Here is a 15,826-nt window from a genome sequence, read left to right as displayed (position 1 = left end):
TTAAAGGAAAGCAACTCAAAATGGGTTAACAAGCTTACTTTAATCAGTCAGACATATATCTTTTACCTTGTTCAGAGGAAAAAGGTCAGCACCCCAAACTTCAAAATATACAGACAGAATTATCAAGACATTAACAGATCAAGTAGACAGCTTTCCAAACTGTCCAACCATTACATCCATACCCAGTCAACATCTGGGTTTCCACATCTGGGTTTTTCAAAGCCAGGGGACTCTCAACAACGGCTTCCCAGAATTTAGATCAAATCACAGAACACTTCTCAAAGTGAGTCCCAAAACAAAGCTACACATCAGGGCTTATATAGCCTTCTCCTGGCTCAGAGAAGGTAACAACCTTATTGACTCACTGGCCAATCAAGAAGTATCTACTGAAAAACAAGCCTCCCACCCCAGGCTTCAGGTGCACTTTAGCCTAGGGGCAGGGAAGATCTTCCAAATCTGCATTCGCATTACAATATGTTGTTCCCTCTTTAACCCATTCCCAATGAGAGTGTTTTCAGAACTACCTGCCCTCCACCACAATAGCATCTTTTGCATCAATTTTTCCTTCTATAATTCATTTTATGAGATAATTACACCTTTTTATCTCTCCCTACACAGTTTTATTTTTTTTACAATCACCCCATCATACTCAGCTCAGCCCAAGCCTTTCTTTCAAATTACCCAAATTATGACAATCATAAGAATACTGCTAAAATTTTTGCATATACAAAGTAAACAATTTGACCATTAGGTCATATCTGAGTCCCTTGAGACCATATTTGAGTCCCTTATAACTGGTCTTTAATGTTTACCTTGCATTCCTCCTGGATGTTATATGTTGAATTTTCCCTTAAGTTCTGGGGCTTTTGTCACAAACACTTGGGTTTTTAACTCTGAGATTTAACTGGTCCCTTGGGAAAACATCCTTCCTAGGTTTAGGCTACCCAAAGCATTTTTGTTCCTTGGGCTGTAGTTTCTAGAGCAGAGATGTCAAATACACAGCCTGTGGACCACAACAGTCCCAAATGCAGCCCAAACGAGGTTAAAATTTTATCCAACCTAATAGGTATAAAGTAATATCTCAAGGTTGTCTTAATTTGCATTTCTCTAATGAACAATGATTTGGAGCATTTTTTCATATGTCTATATATAGCTTTGATTTTTTTATCCCAAAAATCCCTGTTCATATCCTTTGACCATTTATCAATTGGGGAACGACTTGTATTTTTTTTTAAAGCAATCAGGGTTAAGTAACTTGCTCAAGGTTACACGGCCAGGTGTTTCTGGGTGGGTGCTAAGTGTCTGAGCCTGGATTCGATCCCCAGGTCATCCCAACACTGGAGCCAGTGCTCTTACTCGCTGTGCTACCTGGCCTCCCCTTCTTTTTTTTAATTAATATTTTATTTATTTTTAGTTTTCAACATTCATTTCCACAAGATTTTGAGTTATAAATTTTCTCCCTGTCTTTCCCCTACTCCCTGTCCCAAGATAGTGGGCCTACTGAATATCCCTTCCCCCAATCTGCTCTCTCTTATGTCCTCCCCCATGCCCCAAACTTTCTAGTAGGGCAAAATGGATTTCTATACCCCAGTGCCTATATATCTTATTTCCCAGTTGCATGTAAAAAAAAAATTTTTTTTTAACATTTGTTTTTAAAACTTTGATTTCCAGATTCTTCCCCTTCTTCCCTCCTCACCTACCCCAACTGGGAATATAGGTTGTACATGTGTAGTTACACAAAATGTTTCCATAGTAGTTATATTATGAAAGACTAACTATATTTCCCTCCATCCTAACCTGTCCCCTACTTATTCTATTTTCTACCTTGACCCTATCGCTTTACAAAGTGTTTGCTTCTAACTACCCTCTCCCCAAATCTGCCCTACTTTCTGTCATCTCCCCTCTTATTCCCTTCCCCTCTACTTTCCTGTATGGTAAGATACCCAATTAAGCATGTATGTTATTTCCTCCTTAAGCCAAATTCAATGAGAGTAAAGTTCACCCATTCCCTTTCACCTTCCTGCTCTTCCCCTCCATTGTAACAGTTTTCTCTTGCCTCTTTTATATGACATAATTTACCCTATTCTATCTCTCCCTTTCTCCTTCTCCCATTATAGTCCTCTCTTACCTCTTAATTTTATTTTTTAGATATCATCCCTTCCTATTCAATTAATCCTGTGCCCTCTGTCTATGTATACATGTATACACATATATACACATTCACATACATATTTAGATACACATACACCCTCCTATACATACATATATATATATATACATATATATATATATATATACACACACATATATTCCCTTCACTAAGAAAAGTCTCATGAGTTACAATTACTGTTTTTCCATATAGGAATGTAAATAGTTCAACTTTAGTAAGTTCTTTATGATTTCTTTTTCCTGTTTATTTTCTCATGCTTCTCTTGCTTCTTGTATTTGAAAGTCAAATTTTCTGTTCAGCTCTGGTTTTTTCATCAAGAATATTAGAAGGTCCTCTATTTCACTGAACGACCATATTTTCCCCTGAAACACGATACTCAGTTTTGCTGGGTAGGTGATTCTTGGTTTTAATCCTAGCTCCTTTGACCTCCAGAATATCCTATTCCAAGCCTTTCAATCCCTTAATGTAGAAGCTGCCAGATCTTGGGTTATCCTGATTGGGTTTCCACAGTATTCAAATTGTTTCTTCTTGACAGCTTATAATATTTTCTCCTTGACCTGGGAACTCTGGAATTTGACTATGATATTCCTAGGAGTTTTCTTTTTGGGATCTTTTTCAAGAAGCAATCAGTGAACTCTTTTAATTTCTATTTTGCCCTCTGGTTCTAGAATATCAGAGCAATTTTGCTTGATTTTGAATTTTTGAATAATTTTGAAGGATGATTTCTAGGCTCTTTATTTGATCATGGCTTTCAGGTAGTCCAACAATTTTAAAATTATCTCTCCTGGATCTATTTTCCAGGTCAATGGTTTTTCCAATGAGATATTTCACATTGCCTTCTATTTTTTCATTTGTTTGGATCTGTTTTGTAATATCTTGATTTCTCATAAAGTCATTAGCTTCCATTTGCTCTGATCTAATTTTGAAGGAATTATTCATTTCAGTGAGTTTTTGAAATTCCTTTTCCATCTGGCCAATTTGACTTTTTAAGGCATTCTTCTCCTGATTGGCTTTTTGGGCCTCGTTTGCCATTTGAGTTAGTCTATTTTTAAGGTGTTATTTCTTTTTTTTTTTTTTGGAGGGGGGAAGGCAGGGCAATTGGGGTTAAGTAACTTGCCAAGGTCACACGGCTAGTAATTGTCAAGTGTATGAGGCTGGAGTTGAACTCAGGTCCTCCTGACTCCAAGGCTGGTGCTCTATTCACTGCAACACCTAGCTGCTCCTTAAGGTGTTATTTTCTTCAGTATTTTGGGGGGTCTCCTTTAGCAAACTATTGACTCACTTTTCATGATTTTTTTGCATCATTCTCATTTCTCTTCCCAATTTTTCCTCCCCTTCTTACTTGATTTTCAAAAGCCTTCTTGAGCTTCTTCATGACTTGCAAACAATTCATTTTTTTTCAGATTTTTCTTTTTGCTTTTTGGAGGGGGGAAGGTAGGGGAGTTGGGGTTAAGTGACTTGTCCAAAGTCACATTGCTAGTTTTGCGTTAAGTGTCTGAGGCTGGATTTGAACTCAGGTCCTCCTGACTCCAGGGCCATTGGCCACCCCTCATATTTTTCTTGGAAGCTTTTGATGCAGGAGTTTTGACTTTGTTGTCTTCTTCTGGTTCCATGTTTTGACCCTTTTTGTCCCCAAAAAAAGGATTCTATGGTCTGATTGCACTTCCTTTACTTGTTCATCTTGCCAGACAATTACTTGCCTTTTGAGCTCTTTGCCACGTTAGAACTCTGCTTCCAGAGTGGAGAGAGCTGTGTCCCAAATTGTTGGAGTTTTCACAAATATTGTCATTGTCTGGAGATGTTGCCCTCTCTACAGCCACCACAAGCTCTGGCACACTGGCCACACATCCCAGGACCATTACCCAAGATTGTGACCCAGATCCAAACAGGTCAAAGCAAGAGCCATTACCTTTTGAATGGTTGCTTGGTCCCCCTACAATCTGCAGGCCAGGAACTCCAGAGGCAGCCACACAGCAGCAGCTGCAGCTGCCACACCTCGGCCACCTCTTGTCCCAGGGGTGGGGCTAGATGTGGTCATCCATCACTTGGCTCCAACAGGGCTCCCCACTGACCTTTTACTTTCTCTTTGGCATTTATGGGTTGAGAAGTCTAGAAATCACTACAGTTGCCAGTGATTCACTCTCCTAAAGTCCCCTCTGGCCAATCTGTGCTGCTGCAGGGTGCCCCTGGTCTAGGCCCCCGAGGCTCACTCAGCTCCCAGTGTGGGCGATAGACCCTTCCTGTCGGCCTGTTGGGCTGCCTTCAGTGGGCGATTTGTTTCTCTCTGTCACTTTGTGGATTCTATAGCTCTAAAATTTATCATATTTTACAGGTATTGGAGGTAGTTGAAGTGGGAGCTGAAGCAAATTCCTGCTTTTACTCCGCCATCTTATGACTTGTATTTTAAAGATTTGACAAAGTTCTTTATATATTTGAGATATGAGACTTTTATCTGAGAAACTGTCTATAAAATTTTTTTCCCAATTTTCTTCTTTCCTTCTCATCTTTGCTACCTTGGTTTTATTTGTACAAAAACTATTTAATTTAATGTGATCGAAATTATCCATTTTATGCCTCACAACGCTCTCTAGCTCTTGTTTATTCATAAATTTTTCACCTATCAATTAGTCTGATAGGTAGCTATTTTAGTATGTTTTGTAGTAATAAATATATGTGTATGCATACATACAGACACACAGACACATACACATAAACATATGTGGTTTTCTAAGTCACAAGTGTCACACATAAGACTGCACTCCAAGTTGGCTAAACCAGATTAAAAAGCAATTTGGAAATATTTAACAAAATAAATAAAAATAAAATAGAACATAGATCATATGAATATGTGGTTTTCTAAGCTAACATGTGGCCTGCAAGCACCCTCATTTACCGGTAATACAACCTCATGTGCCCTTCCTGTTTCTATTTGAGCTTGACACCACTGTTCTGGAGGACAAACCTTGCAGTTACAGTGAACCCAGTTCTACATCACAGAAGTTTTGACTTCTTCCCAAAGTTCTGGAAGTCAGAGCTCCAGGGACTTTGTTCCTGAGGAATACAGTGTTAGCCCCTTGAGAACAGAGATGGTTTCATTTATTGTTTTTGTAACCCTAGCACAATATCTGGAGCACAGTAGGACTTAATAAATGCTTCTCAATTAATTGATCAATTGATTGATTGATTGAAGTGATCCAGAATAAGGGGGAAAAAAGGAGAAATCATTCTTCCTAAATAATTTGGGTCACCACCCTCTAGATAAGAGAGATAAGACTGTCTCACTGCACTGGAAATCAGTCTCCCCATGGCAAATGTTATCTCACACAGTTCTGGGAGGTAAGTGCTATTATCATCATTATATTACAGATGAGGAAACTGAGGCAAAGAGAAATGATTTACACAGGCTCACACAACAAATAAGTCTGAAGGTGGATTTGAACTCAGGTTTTTCTGACTCCAGGCCTAGTCCTCTATCCATAAATGACTATTTTATTATTATTATTATTTATTAATGTTAATAATAATAATAAAGCTGATTATTATACAACACTAGTGACAGGGATAGGGATAAGGACCTGACCTGTAATTTCATCAGACTATGGCGCTCCCAAAAAAGAAATTTCCTCTATCAATCCATGTTGGTAAGGAATAATGTAACCATAGCAACCCCACCACCAACACTGGCACCAAAAAAACAAACACACCCACAAAAAATCCATCCTGATGTCCAGGGCTGGGTTACAAGCCTGGATCTTTCCCCTATTCATAAAATCTCAGAATCTGAAAGAATTTCTCAGGTGAATGTTCTCGTCAATCAAGGGCTCATCAGTCTCAACTTGGAGGAAGTAGGGCTAACCCCGAGCCACAGAAGCATCTTTCTTAGGTCATACGCTGAGTATGACATTTCCAGCCTGGGTGACTTCAGTTAGAATGAGGCACAAGGCACCTCGGCCTTCTGGGGGCTGGAGGAAGAGGAAAGGGCAGAATAGGAGCTGGAAGGAGGCTCAGAGGGTACCTGGTCTAACCATGACCAGAAGAAAAATCCCTTCACAGAGGCAGCATCACAGAAAGTGTCCCAGGCTTAGAAGGGGAAAACCTGGGTTCAAATCCTCCTCTCTAAATTTGTGAGTCCAGACAAGTCATTTAATATCCCCTTCCTGAGCCTTGATTTCCTATCTATAGTACCTCATTCTTAGGTTGTCTTGAGGATCAGATGATCTATGTAAAGTGCTTCCCCCCCCCCATTCTTTCCCCTACATTACTTTTACAAACATTAAAGTGCTATGTAGGAATTCTGGCAGACACGGATTCAAATCCTGACTCTGTCATTTAACACTTGTGTTATCTTGAGTAGGAGCTCTCAGGACCAACCTCAACCTTTTCATCTGTGCAATGAGGTTAGACTGAAGGACTCCCAAGTTTCCTTTCAACTCCAAATCAGTGGTCTGTGATCATTTCTTCTATGCCTAAAGTGTCCTAATACTAGGATGATTTTTGGTTCCATCTTAAGGATAAGAAAACTGAATTTTATCAAAGGGAAGCAATTAGTCCAAGGTCACACAGTGAATCGATGGCAGTGCTTGAACTAGAACCCAGGCCTCTCTTTTCCTCTTCTAGGGCTCTTACCTGTTCCTATCCCTACAGATGAAAGCAACGCTATGGCTGTGGTTTTGGACAGTTTCCCAGTGGGGGAACGGGGTGAGCTGGTACTGAGACTTGGGGAGCCACTAACCATCATCTCTGAGTAAGTCTGTCTGTAGTGCCTGGGACCAGGGGGCTAAGTCAGTGCTATCTCATCCCAGAGCAAGCCAGGCTTTGGACTGGAGATCCCTAGGAATCTAGGGGTGACTGCCTTCCCTAGCAGAGGCAGCTCACACCAGATCTACTCCTCAGAGCTAGGGACCTGCTTTGGCTACCCAGCCCAGGGCTCTGCTTCCCCTGCTGAGCCCAGAAAGCAGCCAGAATCTGAGCAGCAGCATTCGTGTGCCATCAGCATCCTGCTCTCCTAGGAGGGCTTGGGCATCAGGACAAAGAAGCACCAACCAAATTGAGAGAAGGGCAGATTTAGTCTTCAGCTCCCCTTCTACCATCTGCTTCCTTGTTTCCTCTCCCCAAGGCTAATTCACTGGGGTGGGCAGGGGTGTACCCTGCTTCCTAGTGACCAAAGCACCGCAGATCTTCAGATGGCTGAAGTGCTAAGGGTAAGGGCTATGTTTTAAAGGGAGGAAGGAATCTCTTTTTCTCTCCCATAAGTAACTTATGCTCATATCAATGAGGGCCTTCTAGAAAGGATGCCCTCTTTTTCTGGTCTATCAAGGTCTCTGGCAATGGCAATCTAGCTACCAATGGGCCATGGAGGGAGAAGTGGCACCTCACTGTCCGGCTGCCACCCTCTCCTTCCTGTTTCTAAGGTTGCCCATGTCAGAGAATCATGGAATCTGGGTAGGAAGAAGACCTGGGAGTTGTCTGTCACCCATTCCATCCAGTACCTGAGCAAGAATCCCTGCTACAACCTCCCTAACAAGAAGCAGTCAATCCAGCCTCTGTTTAAACATCTCCAGTGATGGAGAATTCACTCATTAGCACTTGAAGATTTTTTTCAAGGGGTGTGGACCTCAGGGATGTGAGATATCCTATACAGGGTTTGGGGGAGTTCCTGCCGATCCCAATTTAGCAACAAGTAGCAGCAGAATGAAATAGTGGAGGAGTCAGAAAGCCCTGGGTTCAAATCCCACCTCAGATACTACCTGTATGACTTTGGGCAAGTCACTTAATCTCTCTAGGCATCAGTTTCCTCACTTGTAAAATGAGGAGTTTGGACTCAATGGCTTCTGAAGTTCCTTTCAGCTCTAGATATATGGTCCTCTTAGTTATGCTTTTATTTTGTTTTTTTTGAGACTCAGTTTCCAAATCTTGCCCAGACTGAAAGAACATTGGCTACTCACATTAAGTTAGTTAGCATTTATTAAGCTCCTACTATGTTCCAGGCACTATGGTAAGTCCTGGGCACTGTACTACAGGCCCTTCCTACTGTTGATCAACTACTCTGTTTCCAACCTGGATCAGTTCTCCTCTCTTTGGGCATCCTGAAGCCCGTTGCTCGTGGGAGAATCCCCACATTGGTGCCAAATTTAGTTGACTGAATGCACTGTAGCTCAGAATTCTGATGATAAAGCAATTCATCAACCCTCAACCTCCCCAATAGCCTGGATTCCAATGTATGTCGCCATGCCCAACCCACGATCTTCTAGTAAAGGGGCCTCTCCTACTGTGCTCCATGGACCATGCCTACTCTTTATACCTGGTTCTAAAAAAACTTTATGGAATGAGAGGGAAAAGGCCCCTGGTAGACCATGACCCTATAAGTCTATGAGCACCATCAGAAGGATCCATCTTAATCAATCAACAAGCATTTATTAAGGGTCTACTATGTGCCAGGTATTGTGTCAGGCACAATAGAATACAAAGACAAAAAAAAAAAAAAAGAAACAAGTTCCTGCCCTCAAGGAACTTACATTCTAATTGAAGAAGACAAGAAATTGTTAGACAAGTGTAGACAGAATAAATACAATGTAGTTAGGTCTCCTGAACTCTTGAGGAAAGAAGCCTAGTTTCAGAGGGTCATCAACCTGCTTTAGCAACCCCTGGGTCTGCAATTGCCTCTAGTCTTGAGAAGAGAGTTTGACGGACTTATTTGGATTGCAGCAATGGAGAATGGTGGAGAGTTATGTCCGAAGCCACCAAAAAGGAATTCAGTATTCCCAGCAGCCATGTGGCCAAAATCTCTCATGGGTAAGTTTCCCTCTATCCCTGAGAAAATCTACTGTCCTAAGAGTTATGCACACTTTCCTGGGAGAAGAAGATATGGGATCAAACTGTAGCTCTGCCATCCAAGGACTCTGGGGACCCTGGAAAAGCCCCTCCCACTCTCTGGGGCACCACTTCCTGTGTAAGAAGCATGTGGACCAGATGGCCTTGAAAGTATTCCCAGCTTTGAAATTCTGTATTCTAATGTCCCTTCCAGATGTGACATTCTATGGTCCTTTGGGGAGGTCTCAAAGTTCTTCCCATTAAGGAAGCTTCCAATGAGATTTAAAGTTTACAAAGCCATTTCCTCAAAACAACCTTTATGGAGCTGGTATTACAAATATTATCACACCCATTTGACAAATGAGAAAGGAAAGAGATTCAGCAATGGCATCAGACCACAAACAGAAAGCCCAATCTTGCGCCCTCTCTACTTGTGTCTTGGATCTCATCTCCTTCCACCTCCTCCAGGAATTTGTCATTCTCTCATTCTCACCTTTCTCTTTCTCTGCTTTCCTAATGGCTTACAAACATAGCTAAGTTCCATACTCACCCTTAAAAACCTTCACTTGAGCCTGCCATCCCCTCTAGCTACCATCATATGTCCCTAGTCCTTAGAAATAGTCACCTACAGGGTGGCCAGGTGGCACAGTGAATAGACCACTGGCCCTGGAGTCAGGAGGACCTGAGTTCAAATGCAACCTCAGACACTTAACACTTAACTAGTAGTGTGACCTTGGGCAAGTCACTTAACCCAATTGCCCTAAAAAAAAGGCAAAAAATTTAATAAAATTGCCTTTTGGAGGCAGCTAGGTGGTGCAGTGAATAGAGGACCAGCCCTGGACCTGAGTTCAAATCTGACCTCGGACACAACACTAAAACTAGCCGTGTGACCTTGGGCAAGTCACTTAACCCCAATTGCCCTCCAAAAAGCAAAAAAACAAACAAACAGAAATAGTCACCTACAAGCTCTCTCTTCACTTCCTCATCACTAAGTCCTTGACCTTTTACAATCTAGTCTCATGAAACTGCTCTCTCAAAAATCACCAGTGATATTTTTACTGATAAATTTGAAGATGTCTTCCTTAGTGTCTACACAGCATTTGACACTGTTGACCATCCCCTCCTCCTAAATATGGTTTCCTTTCTTGGATATTGTGATGCTGCTCTCTCCTGTTTTCCCTCTTCTGTGTGACTGTCTCAGCCTCCCTTGCTGGGTCTTTACCCATCTTCTACCCCCACGATGGTTGGCATCTCCTTTTTCCTGGACCTTTTCTTTTTCTCCTCTGCATTCTCCCCGTGGGGTCTCTACAAGTTCCCATGGATTCTCTTGTTCTCTCTATGAAAATGACCTTTGGGGCGGCTAGGTGGCGCAGTGAGTAAGAGCTCCGGCCCCGGAGTCGGAGGACCCAAGTTCGGTTCTGGACTCAGACACAACACCCACACAAAAAAACTAGCCATGTAATAAGGACTGGACCTGTGATCGCATTGGCATGGCCTCATAAATGAAGAAACTACTTCTACAACGCAACTCATAGTTTTAGAGGGCTGCCTAGAGCATTGAGAAGTTAAGTGCTTTGCCCAGGGACACACAGCCAGTATGTGTCAGAGGTGAGATTTGAACTCAGGTCTTCCTGGTTCCAAGGGACATTAGGGTATTTCAAATTCAACTTGTCCAAATTGGAAAACATTATCTTCCTCCTCTAAACCTAAATGTGACTGTGGGATATAGTGGAAAGATTGTATCAGGAGAGATGTGGGTTTTAAATCTCACCATTGACGTGACCACCTGTGTGACACTAGGAAGGCTGCTTAACTTCTCTGAACCTATTTCCTTATCTGTCAAATAAGTATAATAATCCATAGGGTGGTTACAAAGAAGGATCAAATAACATACTATTTATAAAGCACATTGAAAACCTGAATGGGCAATGTAAATGCCAGTCATTCATAACATTAGTAATCATAACTCTAGTAATTATTGTTATCATTACTTATGAACAACCAGCCCCTTCTCCAGGCTTCTTTCTTTCTGTGGTGGGTCACCCACTGTGACTGTGAAGTCACCCAGCCTCCTAGTTTGAAATCACCTGTGATTCACCTGTGACTCTCCATGCCCAGAGATGTGAAGTAATTTACCCAAGATTACACGGGTAATAAGTAGTAGAATGAAGACTTGAACCCAAGTCTTTTGACCTCAGATCCAGTGCTCTTTCCATTATACCACATTTTCCTCCTTAACATTTTGTAAATACATTACTGTTCCAAACTGGGTGGTCCTTCACTTTGTCTTCTCTGTTGTCAAGGTGATGACATTTTTTTTTTATATTTGCTGACTCAAGTTATTTCTAGGATCTTTTGGTTTCCTCAAAGTAGCAGTTGCTTTACAATGATTATTCTCAATTAGGAAATGGAAATAATCTCTCAATGTGTCCTTTGATCCATTTCCTTTTTTTTTTTTGCATTAATAGCTAGTTTGAGTAGGTCAAGTAGTATCTGTTTTAATTGAACACCATATCATCTCATCTTTAATTTTTCTTCTAACTTGCTATTGATTTTGCTCTCTGCTCTAAGAAATCAGAAAGACCCAAAGATAGCTGATTTAGAAATGACTCCCACGTTATTATCTAGTTGTTAAAAAACAGGATTCTCTTAAGTTTGGGCAAGACAATGTTAGGCTCTAAATCCATGATGCTATATAATTAATATCATTTGGGGTGGCCAGGTGGCGCAGTGAGTAAGAGCGCCGGTCCCAGCATCAGGAGACCTGGGATAGGTTCTGGCCTCAGATACTCGGCACCCACACAAAAAATAATTGGTTGTGTAACCTTGAGCAAGTTACTTAACCCCGATTGCTTTAAAAATAATAATAATAATTAATATCATTCCCAAAGACAGTGTTAGAAATTCACTATATCCAATGCCCTCCAGTTCTCTTTTTGAAGAAGGTTTTTATTATATACAGGTATAAAAGCTTTCTGTGTTGGATACAAGCCTATTCCTATTCCTCTTCTGTTTCCTGGTCCTGAGCCATATTTTCCAACTAATTTTTCACTGCTGGTGATAAACCCTTCCATCCTTAGTTAAGCTGTCTTCAGAAAATAGAATACTGTTAGGACCATAGTGGAATATTTTTTCCAGCATGGCAAAAGCTACTAGAAGGGGCCCTTCAGGTCCTGTGGGGGTACAGATGGATATTTCTCTTGGAATCTATATTGAAATCCTCAACTTTCCCAATCTCAAGAATTCAAGTGATTTTATTAGTAACCTCATTTTCACTTTCCCACTGGCATCCACTGCCCAACCATGACTACTTGAGGTAGAGAAGAGAATGGGGTACAATATGCACAAGTTCATGGAGCAGCTCATGTATCCTACTAGGTGCTTTGGGGGTAGGGAGCATCTCCAGTCGTCCTGATCTCTATCTGGCCACTGGGCCCAGATGGCTCCGGAGGAGAAAGTGAGGCTGGTGACTTTGCATAGCCCTCCTCACTTAAATCCAGCTCACTTTTATGTCATGCCATCAGCTTCCTGATGTCATGGTCCTCTTCAGAAACGAAAGACAAACAACAGCAATGACAATGAGGTGTTTTACTGGTCTTATTCACCCTACCCTTGTAAAGAACACCCTGTGCATTTGTTGTATAGATTCATTGTTTGCCTTTTAAAACTCAAGTTTTATGTTGCAATCATGCCCCCAAAGTATAGTGCAAGTCCTTTGGGCTCTAAGGCCAAGCATACAAAGTCAATGATTCAGTTTAGTGAGAAAATAGAATACTTTGTACCAGGATGTTTGCAGCCACCGTCAGCCACAAGTTTGGTGTTAATGAATTGACTATTTGTTATATCTGCAAAAAGGAGGAGAGTATTTATGGTACTATAGATTTCACATGTCATAAAAAGAGAATATTGTCTGAAATCAATGTTTTGGGTTTTTTTTAAATTGAGATGTTAACACAAAACGTTACAGAATTCTAGGGAATTACTAGCAAGAAAAACATTTTGCATGTTACCAATTTTATTTTGTATGCTGCACTTTATGGCTACTGTGTTAGGAAAAGTGCATATTATCAGAATTAATGTTTTGTTGTAAAGAAAGTGTATTTTCAGCAAGTTCTAGCAAAAGATTATAGTTTTGGTGGTCATAGGAACGTAATCCGCTATTTCTTTTTTTAATCTTTTTTAATATTTGTTTTTTTATTTCCCCAGTTATATGTTAAAAACAATTTTTAACATTCATTTTTAAAACTTTGAGTTCCAAATTCTCTACCTTCCTCCCTCACCACCCCACAGTGAGAAGACAAGCATATTGATAATAGTCATGTTGTAAAAGAAAACATAGATCAAAAAAAACTCAAGAAAAATAAAAGAAAGTAAAAAAAAAAAGTATGCTTCAATCTGTATTCAAATACCAACAGTTCTTTCTCTGGGGATGCATAGCATTTTTCATTATAAGTGCTTCAGAGTTGTTTTGGATCAAAAAGAGCTAATTCATTCACACCTATCATCTTACAATATTGCTGTTACTTTGTACCCAGTACATTTGACTTTGCATCAGCTCATGCAAGTCTTTCCAGGTTTTTCTGAGAGTATCCTGCTCATCAATTTTTATAGTACAATAGTATTCCATCATAATCTCATACCATAACTTGTTCAGCCATTCCCCAGTTGATAGGCATCCCCTCAATTTCTAATTCTTTGTCTCCAGAAAACAGCTGTTGTAAGTATTTTTGTACATACAGGTCCTTTTCCTTTTTTTTTTTTTTAAAGCAATTGGGGTTAAGTAACTTGCTCAAGGTTACACAGCTAGGTGTTTCTGGGTGGGTGCTAAGTGTCTGAGCCCGGATTCAATCCCAGGTCATCCTGACTCTGGGGCCGGTGCTCTTACTCACTGTGCTACCTGGCCACCCCTCCTTTTTGTTTTTTTATCTATTTTAAGATATATACCTTGTAGAGGTATTGCTAGGTCAAAGGGTATGTTTGGTTCTATAGCTCTTTGGACATAGTTCCAAATTGCTCTATAGAATTTAACCTCTTATTTCCAATAGGTTCAAGGTATCAATATTTGTATTTTTAACTCCGTTTTCTAGGAAAGTTACCCCCAGAACTAAAGATTGACTATATTTATAACAGGCCCCTTCTAAGCTGAGAGTCATTGCCCTCAAGTGTTTATGGCCTAAGTAGCACAGGTGAACCCAGTGGTTCAGGGATGCCATAACCCACTTTTAAGTTAATTTAGGATTTGCTCCCCAAAGACTGTAATTCTCAGGAGACTCATGGAACCATAAAATGTCAGAGCTAAAAGGGACCTTAGTTCAAACTCTTATTTTACAAATCTGAAAAATAAAGCACGGAGGCCTGCAGCTACTCAATGCCAAGGCCAGGTCCCAAACCTAGAGCAAATGAATTGGCTACTGGGTTGGGCAAGTCCCATAATTCTACTAGTGTGGGACTGTATCTCCCACAGGAACATCAGGGAGTGATTTCAACAAGGCATGACTATTACCACAAAAGTTAAGAGCAGGAGTATTCCCAAACTCCCTACCTCCCTTTTGTGGGTCTGTCATACATCAATTTACCTAAACCTTTCTCAGGTATATTTGTGTTCCCCTGCTAGGTAAATTTGACCTTCCTTCCAACTATACTATACTTTTGTCTTTTTAAGCTTCAAGGTGGGGTGGAGGGAGAAAATTTGTCAAATCCAAGAGTCTGGACTTTGACAAAACATACTTTGTCTAACCATCAGTCCCTTTCTTTTTTTTTTCCTTTTTAGAGGGGGAAGGGCAGGGCAATTAGGGTTAAGTGACTTGCCCAAAGTCACACAGCTAATTAAGTGTTAAGTGTCTGAGTCAGATTTGAACTCAGGTCCTCCTGACTCCAGGACCAGTGCTTTATTCACTGCACCACCTAGACACCCTTTTTTATTTTTATTTATTTATTTTTTTCATCAGTCCCTTTCCATTTGCCTTTGTACATACACTGTCCCCAGTTCAAATTTCTTATCCTGGAAAGACATACAATGAGGGAAATGGATAGGGATAGGAGGGGAAAGGGGAAAGAAAGGGCCAGTCAATATACACCAACAACCTTAGGCTCAACCACTGAGTGGCATACCAGTGTCTTGACTTTCCCTCTTTCTTTACCAGCTGGCTCTATGAAGGCCTGAATCGAGAGAAAGCAGAGGATCTCCTTCTTCTCCCCAGCAATCATGGAGGCTCCTTCCTGATCCGGGAAAGTCAGACCAGGAGAGGTACAGACCATAGAGGTTGGGGTCTGGGGCAAAACCCAGTGACCTAGAGTTGGACTGCCAGGTTGGACTGGGCCAGAGTAACTGAATTAGAGTATGGTTTTAAAGGAGGAATCATTTTTCAAAGTGTCCCACCTTCCGAGTGTCCAGAGTTTGACAAAGAATCCAGTTTGATCCAATGAGCATTTATTAAGTGCCTGCTGTATGCCAGGCCCTGTGCTAGGCCTTGGAGATATAACAACAAAAAAAGAAATAATCACTGCCCTTGAAGAAACAATAATTAGAGGGAACAATACCTACACAGGTAAGTAAATAGAAAATATATAAAAAGATGACAGTTCAGGTTCAGTCATTGTATGGGTCATTTATCTTGCCTCTGTATGTGACCACAGATGCTAATCATAATCTTGGTAATCTAAACTTATATGAATTCATAGCTTTAGCTGTGAAGGAATTGGATCAGAGAGTATGGATGATCAAGTGACGCTCCATCTGATTCTAGGAGGGGAAAAAAAGAATAAGAAAGAAAGGAAGGAAGGAAGGAAGGAAGGAAGGAAGAAAGAAAGAAAGAAAGAAAGAAAGAAAGAAAGAAAGAAAGAAAG

The 15,826-nt window shown here is 40.8% G+C and overlaps 1 protein-coding gene across 1 annotated transcript in view; it reads left to right on the top strand.

Moving 5' to 3' along the window:
- The window catches only part of SLA2 (Src like adaptor 2), a 43,525-nt gene that overhangs the window by 15,842 nt on the left and 11,857 nt on the right, over window positions 1-15,826 (top strand). The window contains exons 3-5 of the mRNA XM_069077642.1: window positions 6,788-6,914; window positions 8,876-8,962; window positions 15,124-15,227. Of these exons, the coding sequence (XP_068933743.1) occupies window positions 6,788-6,914; window positions 8,876-8,962; window positions 15,124-15,227 (318 nt within the window). The remainder of the gene's footprint in view (window positions 1-6,787; window positions 6,915-8,875; window positions 8,963-15,123; window positions 15,228-15,826) is intronic.

This window comes from Petaurus breviceps, unplaced genomic scaffold (genome assembly GCF_028583685.1).
Source record: "Petaurus breviceps papuanus isolate PSGF00001 unplaced genomic scaffold, PetGlider_PUasm1.0 90994, whole genome shotgun sequence".
NCBI classification, from domain to species: Eukaryota; Metazoa; Chordata; class Mammalia; order Diprotodontia; family Petauridae; genus Petaurus; species Petaurus breviceps.
The sequence above is the reverse complement of the archived record's forward strand: the minus strand, read 5'-3'. Positions and strand labels throughout refer to the sequence as shown.